Raw genomic sequence first — 13,427 nt, 5'->3', positions numbered from 1 at the left:
CATTTTAGGAGTAGATCAAAGCAACAAGTATTAAGAGTTACTGAAATGATACTCTGTAAAATTTTACACTGATGGAGTTATTTTAAAAATTTTATTCTCAGAAAGGGACATGCTTTCTCTGTATTCCATATAAAAATCTTTGAATTGCTTTCAAATAGATGAGAGTTATTGGGAAGAGGAGGAAGGAAGATGAGGGAAACAATTGTTTGTTTACAACAAAAAGAGGAAGAAATTCTTCTACCTTTTAGAGTAAAGCTTCTTGCCTCAGCAGAAATTCTTAGAAATAGAGAACCCAGTCCCCTGTCCCAGACAGGTTCTGTCCTGCATGAGCACTGGACTGAGTTCACAGCACTCACACACCCTCAAGGTGTTGTTCACCAGTCAAGAAGAAACCAGAAGCCTTGTGGCTTTCATGGGACTGTTTAGCACATGAATTGGCTTCCACTGGCAAAATTGAGCCTTCAATATGATTAATTTTTCCCTTCCTTAGGATTGCAAGAATCATCATTACCATGATGATGATCAAGTCACTGTCATCCTCAGAAAAATACCTGGCTGCACTGAATTATTTGGGCCAGAATTACATTCTTGTATTTTCAACAGAGAGAAGCAGTGATCAAATGCACTTCTCACCTGAAGAGAAATAATGCAAACTACCCAGAAAATCAGGTTGTATCAAGAACAGCAAAGCTATATTGGCTGAAAATACATAGAAATATTTAGAGAGGAAAAAAATAATAAAGTTCTTCGGTGTTCCTCATGGTTACTCTTCCCGTTCAGTCTGCTGTACATGTAAATTCTTCACCATTATGTGTTTGGTTCCAATGGACCCACTCTGAAAACTATAGTTTGATTATTCATCTTCATTCACTGACTTCCACAAGAGAAAAGGAACTTATACAGTCTCTTAGTTTTTAATGGTCTTGGTAACCAATTTGTTATGTAGAATCACTTATTCATTGAGAAACTCTGCAGCAGTTTCTTTGGAAAAAGATTTTTGCCATTTGCAGACATCTGGATGCAGGTCATTTAACAATAGCTTATGTCTCCTACTCCATGTTATGCTGCAGACCTTAAGGGTTTTTTCCAACCTAAGGGATTCTTTGATTCTATGAAAGGAGAAATGCTCTTGGCTTTTGTAGTGACCACTTCTCTTGAGAGAGAATCCCAGAATTCATAGCAGGAAAAAAAAGTTGATACTTAGAATTTTGATTCTTGACAGCCAACAAGTTTAAAGTCATATAAACAAACCAGCAGGGAATAAAACTCATGCATATTCCTACTTTCATTTGAGCTTTACATCATAACTGCAGTATTTTATGATTGACACTAGGTGAAATATCACCTAGTTACTTTCAGAGCATTTCTCCAATTTGTCAAATTAAATTTTGATTTTAATTATGTCCTCCAAGTGGCTCACAAGACAGTATGAAATGTTCTGCAGTGATTAAGTCATTGATTTCCAGTTTATTCAAGGCATTAAACATAATATCAAGACATTATACATAATATCACTTTCTGTATGAGCACTGCACTTAACGAAGAGCAGGTTTTGACCATCTCTAGAAGAACAAGCTTGGAGGAGTGTTTCTCCAATTTGCAGTCACTGCAAATTTGAGAAAAGCTCACAAAAATATATTTGGATTTTTTTTTCCCTGGGTACAGTATTCAGACTAGAGACTAGACTTTTGGATCATTTTTTTGACACAGACCTAACCAGGTATTTTTCTGAGATTTTTCATTAGTTTCCATAAGAATTCCTTCCCCACTTTGCACTTTTGGCTTCAAATGTGCAACTCTGTCTGAAATACTTTATTTTTATACTCACTGAATATGACATATAAACCATGAGTTAGCTGCAAAACAATGACAGCTCCTGATAGCTCAGCGATGTCTAGAGACTTTTTTGGCATATTTGTCTTCTGTGGACCAAATCAAGGGTAAATTCCAAAACACCACAACTTCCGTATGAGCAAATAAGATAACATTAATTTTCTTCTAGCCTTCTGGACACAGCTGTAAGGCAGGGCTTGCTCACACCTCACTGCATTCCAGCAGCACACCTGTGCCAGCTTAACAGTAACAAAGCCCTCTCTATGAATCACACACACAATTGGCACCTCTTGTCCTACAAGAGAAGCAGTATAGCTGAACCCAAGCACTTACCCCTGCTCTAATCGTCCATTTCAATAGTTGTGTGATTCCTCAGTGGAACTTGGCATAATATCCGGAGTGCATCATCTGACATCAGTTATTTTTCCACATTGACAGCCAAATGGATAGTTATGTGGATACTGGGAGGGTGGGAGGGAGGGAGGGAGGGAGAGAGAGAGAGAGAGAGAACCAGGCTTAAAAGTGTTAATTTAAAGCAGCATCTTTGACAAAGTTTTTCCTGTTATCAATCTTCCTTTAGTTTTCTAAGTAGCCTTTTAATCTCTACATTTCTACTCAAAGATCAAAGCCTTCCTATTTCTTGAACAGCCAACCCTACATTATGGTTAAGCCAGGTTTTGTAAGAACCATATGTATAACAATCTGCAGGTTCTTCAGAAGACAGACAAAATTATGGCATCTTTGAGGAAGGCTGAGCTGACTTTGTGCCTGAGCTGACTTTGGAGAAGCTAAGAAAAGTGTCAGGGCAAGCAGGGAAATCTAGCCACTTTTTCCAATAGCAGTATGTTAGGATGTTTGAATTGCACTGAAATGACTATGTAGGAGGAATTACTTTAAGCTTAGCACAGAAGCATCTCTCTCCAAAGTCTTTTCTTATGGAAAAAAAGCAGTTACAGGAAAGAGTAAAGATCCCATGTTGGGGGAGGGTAAAGTCAGAAATCTGCTTTATTTCAAAAACCATGAAAACTGTACATCTTTCTGCACTTGAACTATTCACTCATTGTATGAGTAATCTGCACAGATGTTCCAGAAATACTTTTAGACTGGGTAGGATATGAGTGCAGCAGAATATAACAAAGAAAAGCTAAGCTTGCCCATTGATGATTTAACCCAGTCAAACACTGGGTTAAAAAATACTTAAAGTGTGTTCCTACTTCAAAGTATTAGTTCAGTTCCTGCTGAACAAAATACACTGTATATTAACAGTTAATAAGACAACTAATACAGTAAAACCTTTAGTATGTGGATAACCAAACTGTTAAATCACTGCTGTACCAGATCTAATTTAGAACTCCTTTTTCTGTATCATTAAGACACTGCACAGATATTTCAACTGTTCATTTGTTCTGATGTAGGCTTTCACCTAAATGATACAGTAAATTGACAGGGCACCTTCAGAAAAGCTGGCACCAGTGCTGACTGCAACTCCTAAGGACCACAGGAAACCTCACCTGCCAGTGCTGTTGCTGGGCTCAGCTCAGGAACATCACAATTCAACAGCAAAGGGCTGAGCTACTTGGTTGACCGAATATTTTGTTGATAGTATTTTCAATGCCTTGGGTTTCAGTCCAGAATTCACCAGTTAGGCCAACAAGAAATTCTTCATTCATTACTTTCTTTTTCATACTTTGAGGAAAGACATCTGAATCTAGAAAAGAAGACAATAAAATTTTACTCCTCCATGCTCTTTAAGAATTTGATGCAGATCTACTTGACTTAGTAAAAAGACTCTTGAGTGTGTTGAAAATGTTTCTTTCAAGATTCTTAAAAGATTTTTTAAAACATGTTTGTGACAAAAATAAATCAATTAAAAACTAGGAGAAATTAAGCTCACTATTGATTTCAGCAGAGGGAACTACCACAAGATCCTTTATAATCTTCCTAAATGTTTACTCATTAGGTATGTCACAGTAGGAACATGCTACATGACTTCCAAATTTAAACTGGTTAAAGATCCTTTAAGGGATTCCTGCTTATTACAATGTCCCCAAAACAGATGATGTAATATCAATAGTAATGAAGTTACCAGTTAATAGATTACTATTGGATTGTTAGGAGGTTATATTCTTCTTCAGAGATAACTTAAAGTGTATTGTTCAAGACTTCTTCCAATGAAAATTAAAAACATGCAATCTCTAGTCCCAAAATGAAAGAGAAAATACTACAAATGCAGCTATTATTTTAGTACATTCAAGACATATAGACATCAGATGAAATAGTTCATGAACCATAGATGATCAATATAATAATCTGTGAAATTTTTAAAATCTGTCTTCTCCATAGTTTCATTTAAACATACAATCAGAAACCTATTTTTTCTAACTTATCTCCTTTTTCTTTCTCTGGCTTCTTTTCCACTTTAGTGTCTTATGTCTGAAAAAGGTAGTGAAAATAGAGGGAGAAGAATATAGGAAATTGTTATTTTAATGTAAAGAATCAAGTTGTTGTTAGAGATTCTTTTTCTAGGAAACTGTTTTAGCCGTAGGTGTGTCAGTGGGCAGGCTGTGCAGTACAAGGATTCTCAGACTCTTGGAGCAGCAGCATTAAGGAAGTCGCTGAGAAAGGATACCTTGATATATGTGCTTATACACATATCATCTTGTTAAATATAGACCCTATGTCTTATTCCTGCAGACATGATTTTAAAAGTTAATAGAAACATTCCCATAACATTAAGAAGTTTTTGCCTTCCTCATGAAACATCATAACTGATGAAGCAATTAAGTTTGAAACATCTTAAAATACTTTTGGTCGAATGCATTTGTGCTAAATGACTTCATTCTGACAAAGATCTATTGCTACTCATAAAGACAGTATTCATCTGTACTTCATTTTCAAACAGGCTTTTTCAAGGAACGCTTCATACTGCAGAGCACAAGATGATGAATATCGCTTAGAAGTTACAACTCCTCTGCAGAGGGTTGACTTGTTCATGGGCCAGTTCAACAGTGTCCTGTTAACTTCAATCTCCGTCTTCACCAAAGGGAACCTTACCATTGCTAATCTGGGAACTTCAGAGGGCCGCTTCATGCAGGTAAATATCACCCTGTTCCTACAATAACTTCACAACAAAAAAAAAATACTAGAGTTTAGCAGGATGGTGAAAAGGGAGGAGCATTATTACCCCTGTTTAAAGGGCATTAGAAAATTGAAATTACCAAATAAAATACAGCTTCTGGACTATAAACAAAATGTCTAATAGAGCATTCAGTGTTTACCTGGAGTTTGTGGTTTGGAGCAGTGGTTAAGGAGCAAATTCTACCATGATCTCCTCCAGCTGTCTTAGTTCACAGAACATTTTTGGTCCATACAAACAAGAGTTCTTTCAAAGAAGACTAAACTGACAGCACTGTCTTGGATAGACATCAAATGTGTCTCAACCCCAGCTGGGGCAGAATGGTCTAAAACGGTGACTGATTATTCAAACAGCTTCAAAAATACACTTTGTATGGTCATTTACTCTTGGAGGATCAGATTAAATCTATTCAATGTAATATGCCAAGACAGTTTATAATGTAGAAGCAGCAGCCTGAGCATTAGTTGTTTCTATATACTGATACACTCCTCTGGCACCCAATTTCTTGCTAGTGTACCCATAGCCTATGACTCACAGCTGTAGAATTGAGATTAGCTCCTTCTCCACCTACTTTCAAGTTTCTCTGAATGTGTATTAGATTTTCAGGCTCTTGCTCACGCCTGTCTCACTCTGTTCTTTTGGATTGCAGTTTTTCCTGTCCTGAAACAAATTTTTCATAAAAAAGTGATAAATCACCCTTCTGAGTAGTCTGTCTCCCTCCACTAAGTAAATAACTAATCTAGACAGGTAGATTATACTACATGACGTCTTTGTAGGTGACTAATGAAATAAATATAACACATACATGCAGCAATCTTTTAAAATCTTGGCAGTCAAAATCAAACACCAGAAGACAAAGATGAAACAGTTTGTGTTCACCCGTTGTATTTCAAGCACTATCATCCTTGGAGAGCTTGGCTTCTCCAGCTGCCACAGAGTCCAGCCTGGATGTGCATCTCAGCCTGGATCCGTCTTGCACCCAAGGACCTGTGTTATTTCAATTTGCCAATACTATTTGTCTTCTAGAAAACTTCCCCGAAGTATTGACAGTCTTCTGGCCTTCTTGTTCTGTAGGCTATAGAGTGTCATCAAAGTTAATGAGAAGACCATCATTTGCTGTGCCATTCCGGTTTTCCCCTTTCCCATAACCTTCCATTAGAAAATACTTGGGCACATGTAGCCTTTAATGGGACTTTAATGGGACTATGCCTTTCCTTTCTTCTCTTTCTTCCCCTCAGTTTCTTGCCATATGCAGTGCATAGGGTTATATATTGTCATCAGTATATGCACTCTGCCTGGATAAAGGGAATCCTATACCTCCAGTCTTCTGCACAGACTGGACACAGAACCAGCTGCATAATGCAAATTCTGTAATGCTTCTACAGGCAAGGAGTTCAAAGTGATTTGCCACAAAGGACAGATGAAAAAGTAGGGAAAATCATGTTTCTCTTTCCCCCCTCTCCCCTCAAAAAAATTTAACAAAACTTTAAATGACAACACTGACAGTTTTACCTTAACTTCCCATGATGACTTTGGTAAATTTAAGCTGCAGTTTGTCTTCTGTGCAGGAAAGGCAAATGCTAAGAGCTACACAGTGAGCACTGTTCTTGAAAGCAGACACTGATTCACATAGCGAAATGAGCAATTTGTTTAACCTTTCTGAAGTAATTTCCTTATCTACAAAATACAATTAATAACAACTACTCTCTTACTCCCAGCATTACTTCTGGGCTGTCACAAAGCTTTTAGGAAGGTTTGGTAGAAAGCACAAGGGAGCATTATTTTTATTTATAATATTCTTTAAATTATTCATTCAAATCCTGCAGCACACACTTCATTCAGATGTTTGCCCAACTCAAGGAACAATTAAATATTTCCAGAATACATTTCCCATTCCAGGTTCAGTTACAGATCAAAAGAAAAGGCTATTGTGTAAACTGCACATGGCCATTAGCAGAAATATTCTCATCATTGAATCAGACTGGCTTCAGCTACAGGGGGAAGTCAGCATTGGGCTCATATTGTACTAAATAGCTCTTTCTTTGAGGGTTGGGTGCAACTAGCAAGAGAATAAGCATACTGACTACCTTTAATGATACTATCTCCAGATAAAAAGTTAGTATTTGTTTTGTTTTTAAATTATTTTGAAAGGGATACCAGATCTGTAGGATACAGCAGACACAGATTTTTGCAGAATTTAATGTTCTCTCAGCTTTCTTTTTTCTCATAGCAATCTAGGAAGTGCTTTTAAACATGTTCATTAGGAAATGCCCAACTGAAGCAGATTTGTAGTGTTTCTATGGAAATATAACTATTAACTGCAATGAGATTTAGATCATTAAAAATTGAGCTATTATACGACCATTACTGAAGTAAAATGGGTAAAAAAATGAGGATAATCTAACAATTGCTTAATTAATCAAAAATATATCCCCAAAGACTTCCACATACCAAAGAAATGTAATGTTCTTTTTTGTTTTATTCACAAATCTGTTGGAACATACCACAAAGAGTCCTCAGCTCTTCATTTATTATACATATCACTTTTGCACAATCATTTGCACTGATATTTTTCAGTCTTTGTACAAGCAAATATTGAATTTTCCTGTGCAATCTCTTTGTAACTTCTAGCTATTCAAAGCTGACTTCAGACACAGGTATGCTTTCAGAGAAAATTAGTTACAAAATTCTGCCTATCAGGGAACCTGTTTTAAAACTGGTTGTATTGTGTTAGTATTTTGAGAACATATCATAATGCCAACTATTTAAAAGCAAAAGAAAAAATATTCATGTATAGCTTTCTATATTTAGAAAATCAGCTCAGCCCTTCAAGTGCACACAGTTCATCTTGTATCTTCTTTGAAATACCAAACCTTGCTATATTTAGACAATTTCATTTCTGACATAAATTTCAGTTCTAGCAGCCATCCATGAGATTAAAAGAGGTAGTGGTACAGTATCTCTGTCTTTGACAACAGCACCCTGAAGTGTCCAGATATGCAGCAGTTTGGTGAAAGTTATGAACATTTGAATCACATTTTTACTGTATTAATTTAGGGTTTCTTTTAGTTATTATGAAACGGTTTGGGAGGGGGGACCTCTTGAAAAACTAGTGATCTTGTCATCTAAACTGTGTTGAAGCTCCAGGCCTGTGCTGTGGAAGCCAGTAGGTGCAGCAGCAAGCTACTGAACCTGAGAGAAATTCATTGAAAATGTTTCTTATATACCCCCATTATACTTGCTTACACTTGATCAGCAGCCAACCACTTGATTCTGTCTTTTTTTTCTTTCCTCTTTCTTGTCATCTTTCAGTCTCCTTTTGCTTTTCTTCTGCTTATCTTTTTCTACCTTCCTACATTTCTCTTGTCTCCAACTCTTATTTCTATCTCCATCTATTTTTTATCTCTTTACCTCAGGGATAGCACAGGATTGCTGCAAAATTCAACAGATTTTACATGTAGGTTTTTCCTTCTGTAGGTGATGGCTACCAGATTCTGGGCTTTTGATGTATTTAGGGATGTATCACAATGAATAGTTCCTAACTTTACAAGTGATTCCCCCAAAGTTTATAGCATTACCCATGAGAATTGTTAATGATCCAACTCAGAACATAGCCCACATTTTATTTATTTTAAAAAGCTTTCTAAAAAAACCAGTAATAATCAAAATGGAAAAGCATGCAAGTATGTTTTATCCAACCAAGGAATACTCACCTGTTGTTTTCTGCTTTTAGTTTGATAAAATAGAATTATTCATTTGAACAGCTTTGGAAAGCACTAATACTGTAAAGTAAATAGAGCCTCTTTCACTAAATGTTTGGTTTTTTTCAGCCAAAATCTGGAACTAATATAAAATCAATCTGGATGGTCCAAATACAGAAGATGCATGTGTTCTTCTAAGGAGGATAATTAGGGCCATGAGGTGAATTCCAGATCTCTCCTGAAAAGTATTGCAGCCCATTCACATACTGAGCATGTTTTGGCTGCCTCTGAAATGTCAAATCTGTATTTGGCCATGAATAGATTGGAGTTTGTAGTTTACTAAATATTGTGGAGTTTCTGTTACAAAACAGACCAGTAATAATTTTTCTAGGACAGCTGACATGCATGAGACAGAAAAGAAAAATGGTTTTACTTCCTTCCTAAGCTGCAGCCTGACAACAAACTTTTTTTTCCCCTTCTCTTTTTTTTTTTCTGCTGAGAAGTTGCAGCTGTTTCAGCCTTTCTTATTGTGCTTGTTTTCAGACTGTGACTGGGAACACAGACTGTAACTACAGCTGTTGGGTGCAAAGTGAATCAGGTATTTCACAGTGGTTATTTGATTAGAAAACAGCACCCAGTCACACTGCTATAGCTAAGGAATCAGATTTTCAGCTGTTGTAAAACACCCTTATTCTGCTCAAACTAAGCTACACTGAGAATACAACTCACTGGAAATAACCCCACTCCATGATATATTGAGATAAAATATGGGTTTTGGGTTTTTTGTCGTTTTTTTGGGTTTTGGGGGGGGCGGGGTTTGCTTGGTTTCAAGGCATTTTGGGTTTTTTCCTGCCTGAAGTTGGCATTTTTTCAGAGAATTTTTTTAGAGTGATGATGAAATGAGTTCTTCAGGAAGGGGAAATCTTTGTGGTAACTCTGGGAAGTGTGGGATATGGGAACGTCTAACAAGATTTATTCTTAAAAGCTCACATTTGGTCTGGCTGTAAAAATGAGCAAGAGATCAGTGCCCTTGACATAGCAGAGGCTGGATTCAGCCTAAGATTATGTTTGGAAGCAGAATAGTGCATGTGCCCTCTACACTTGAAGCTGACCTCAAAGACTCAGCGCCCCAGCAAAAGCACCACAACTGCTTGTTGGTGACATTCTTGAGGAAGAGGGACTAGAGAAGTTTTCACTGTATGTTTTACACCCACAATGGGCAGTCACTCTCTGTAGATGCAGTTTTGGCAGCAGGGCCACTTCATCCTTCTGACTATGGCAGTGAAACTCAGTGCACAGCAGGGCAGCAGTAATGTGGAATGAGGGACCCCACCACGGGTCCTCTCATCTTCATGGCTCAGTGGGACATCCATCCTGTTGCTTCTGGAGCTGAGGAAAGGCTCTTCCCATGGGCATACATAGACTGTGAGGTGCCATCAGCCACATGCTGGCTGCAGTCCTGTCCCATCTGGCTGAACATGAGCCAGCTCTAGCTGAAAAGCCAAGCATTAGCAAAAAATGGTATGTCATGTCTGAACAGATTCTGGACAGAAAATGGCTTTGGGCTCAAAAACCAAAGCATGATGGTACAGATAGGTCTTGCTAGAGTACTGCACATCAGGCAACAGACCACTCATCCTCCCAAGGGCTCTCTGCACTTGTTAGACATGCAGCAGTACAGATTAACGTAAGCCTGATTCTAGAGAACCATTAAATACCAGTATTTTTAACCAGACTTTTTGCTGAGAAAGGTTATATGGGGTTATAATAAAGGTTCAAGGAGCAGAGTTCTGGCAGGAGCTAAGATAGGTAAGGTAGAGGTATGAGGCAAGTAAAAGCACACAGTCATACCTTTCTCAGTACCCTCCAGCTTCTGGCACTCAGAGATACTCTGAGCTGGAAATTGCACCCATATTTGGCACTTATTAGTCACTTATGGATTCCTTTCTCCTCAGTTTTGCTTACTGTTTTTTAAATTTATTTTTGTTTTCCCCTCCACGGTATGGTGTGACAATGACTTCCGTAATTTCATTCCACTTGGAATGATAAAGAGCTTTTTGGGGTTTCCTTAAACCTGCTGCCTTATCAATTCCTTTTTTGCCTTTGATTCTTCCTGATAAGGAATAGGAATGGGGCACTCACAAATCAACGGTTTGGGAAATTCTCACGCACTGAGCACAAATCTGTTGTCTTTCACATCCAAGTAGACAGAATACTTGATAATCATACTCATTTTCCCAGGAATACTTATGATTAAAAACAAACACCACAACCAAACTTTAACACACATCTCATTTCCCCAAAAAGAGAGAACTTAGCATGTGTTGTAGCTGCTTTCATAGACTACATGCCAGGGAACATAATGCATGCTACAGAAATCAGTGAAAAAACCATCACATCTGCTTTTTATTTGTGACTGCATTCAAGGATTGGAAAATTTGTCCCAGAATTCAGTACGAGAGCCAAGTCTTCAACATTGCTCTCCTCTTGCAAACAGCAAAGCAGCAAGACCTCACCACTCCAGGAATCAAGAGTCAGAGCCATGGTGCCTGTCAGCAAAATGAATTGACATAGAGCAAAGAGCTTTGCATCTTTCACTGTGCTCAGTCAAATTCAGTTTATACCGTAGTGTACGGGCAGCCATATGCACCTTTGAATTTAGCAAACTCCTCTTGATCCAGTCCCTGTCCCTCTAGACAAATGTAGTTATGATAAAACCCACATATGCAAGTGGCAAGACGTATTTGAAGCAAGTGCAAGAAGGTCAAGAAATATTTAAGCACAGACTTCAAATCCTACGGAGCCTGGAAGGGGAAAGAGTGATGGGATGCCCATGGAGTCACTGCAAAGGTTGTCCTCAGTGCCCACTGCTGTCCTGTCTCAGCAGCCCAGCAATTCATCTGGCTTTTCAGTACTGGCAGTCTGACCTCTTTAAGGATAGATGCAAACTGTGCACACAAGCATTTGTAGGAATGTGAATAGCTGCAATCCTTCCATCTTTCATTTTTAAGTAAACAGAAAACTGTGGTAAACTCTTGTTACTAGCATTTTCACATCTATAGCTCAACTTTTAACATTTATGATAGCAGTTCTTTCTGGGGTGAAGAATGTATCTTGATTCTCAAGGGAAAAAAGGTATCAAACACTGCATAATGCAAAATCCATACAGCCAAATTAAAATTAACACCTGGTGTTGAATAACTGGTTTGAGAGAGCATATGTTTTAATATTCAGTTTGAGTAGAAAAGCTTACACCCTTCAGAAGATATCCATTATATTCTTAATGGATTAGAATGATATACAGCATTTAGAGAGCCACATATGCGCCCTTTGCAAGGCTATGCTGCATATCCCAGGGCATTTGAGGCATTGCACAATGAAGTTAACCCTGAGCCTATCTCTGCTGGATAATGGCATACACCTGTCAGACATCTAGGGAAAAAAAATAACAATATGATACTTAGATTGGATTCCTTTTAGAAGGCCTCTCATTTTTGCAGAAGATATTTCAACATGTAGACAGTAACATTTGTAATTCAATCCTGCTGACTAGCAGAACTGAGCATCAGAATGATTTTTAAAATAAGCTGTTGCATGCTGGTTTTCAGCTCAAGTTATTACAGTCTTAATTTTGCACAGACAAACCTAGACTCAAGTCTTCATATTTAACATTGATACTAGCTGATGGCAATGAAATAATATTTAAGTTAATAATTTTAGTGTTCATAGACCTAAGTGACTTCCAATGCAAAGAATACATTAATATATTCATTATTAATTAACTGTTGGTTGTTATCTTCATGGAAGTAACATGAGCTATGCTGGAAGAAAAATGTTTGTTTTTCTCTAAATAGAGAGACATAAATACTATCTTTGTCGTAGTTACTGATATTGAACATGATTGTTAAAAGACATCAGAAGAGCCACGTGGATTTAAATGAAGGGTCCATCTAGTTCAGTGCTCTGTCTCCAGTGGTATTGACAAGTGGATGCCTAGTGACCAGACACACATAGCTACTACCTTCTGCTTCAAGTCTCCAACTATTTTTTCTGTGAATTTCCTGAGCTACTGATTTTTGTCTGTTTAGCTCTTTCCACGTACTTGTGGAGTTTCCCTTTGAATGTGCACTTCTCTTGCATTCACATCCTTTAGTAGGGAGTACTATAGGTTATTGCATATTGCTAGGATGTCATGTTCTTTTATTTGTCTTGAACCTAAGTCTTGTTTTTGTCTTTTGGTGGTGTTTAGAATTATTATTAGAATTAAATCATGGAATAATAGAATCATTTAGGACTGAAAACACCTCAGGTATCATTAAGTCCAGCCATTAACCTAACACTGCCAAGTCCACGACTAAACAACGCCCTTAAGTGCCACTTCTGCGTGTCTTTTAGATACCTCCAGAGATGGTGACTCAACCACTTCCCTGGGCAGCCTGTTCCACTCTTTGACAGCCCTTTTGGTGAAGAAATGTTCCCTGAAATATAATCTAAACTTCCCTTGGTGCAACTTGAGGCCATTTCTTCTTTTCCTCTCACTGGGGAGAAGAGATCAGCCCCAAGCTGGCTACAACCCTGTTTTGGGTTTTTGTAGAAGGGAGTTTATGGTTGGTCTCTACACACTCATGATTCTTTATTCCTTTTGCATAGAGATTCCACATATACCATACTCAATCGTTGTTCATTACAGCCTTTTCTTCATCTTTGTTACTTTGTTACCCTTCTCTGAGCTTTCCCCGTTTTTAACATGCTCTTTT

The 13,427-nt window shown here is 37.8% G+C and overlaps 1 protein-coding gene and 1 long non-coding RNA gene across 2 annotated transcripts in view; one reads left to right on the top strand and one right to left on the bottom strand.

The window, feature by feature from the left end:
- Positions 1-13,427, top strand: part of MET (MET proto-oncogene, receptor tyrosine kinase) — a 90,311-nt gene that overhangs the window by 28,404 nt on the left and 48,480 nt on the right. Inside the window, exon 3 of the mRNA XM_088165448.1 lies at positions 4,736-4,927. Within this exon, the coding sequence (XP_088021574.1) occupies positions 4,736-4,927 (192 nt within the window). The remainder of the gene's footprint in view (positions 1-4,735; positions 4,928-13,427) is intronic.
- The window catches only part of LOC106862905 (uncharacterized), a 77,684-nt gene continuing 67,607 nt past the window's right edge, over positions 3,351-13,427 (bottom strand). Inside the window, exon 4 of the long non-coding RNA XR_015803908.1 lies at positions 3,351-3,541. This is a non-coding gene — a long non-coding RNA (uncharacterized LOC106862905). The remainder of the gene's footprint in view (positions 3,542-13,427) is intronic.

This window comes from Sturnus vulgaris, chromosome 5 (assembly GCF_052056855.1).
Source record: "Sturnus vulgaris isolate bStuVul1 chromosome 5, bStuVul1.hap1, whole genome shotgun sequence".
In the NCBI taxonomy this organism is placed as follows: domain Eukaryota; kingdom Metazoa; phylum Chordata; class Aves; order Passeriformes; family Sturnidae; genus Sturnus; species Sturnus vulgaris.
Note: the sequence above shows the minus strand (reverse complement) of the source record. Positions and strands in the feature narration are given on the sequence as shown.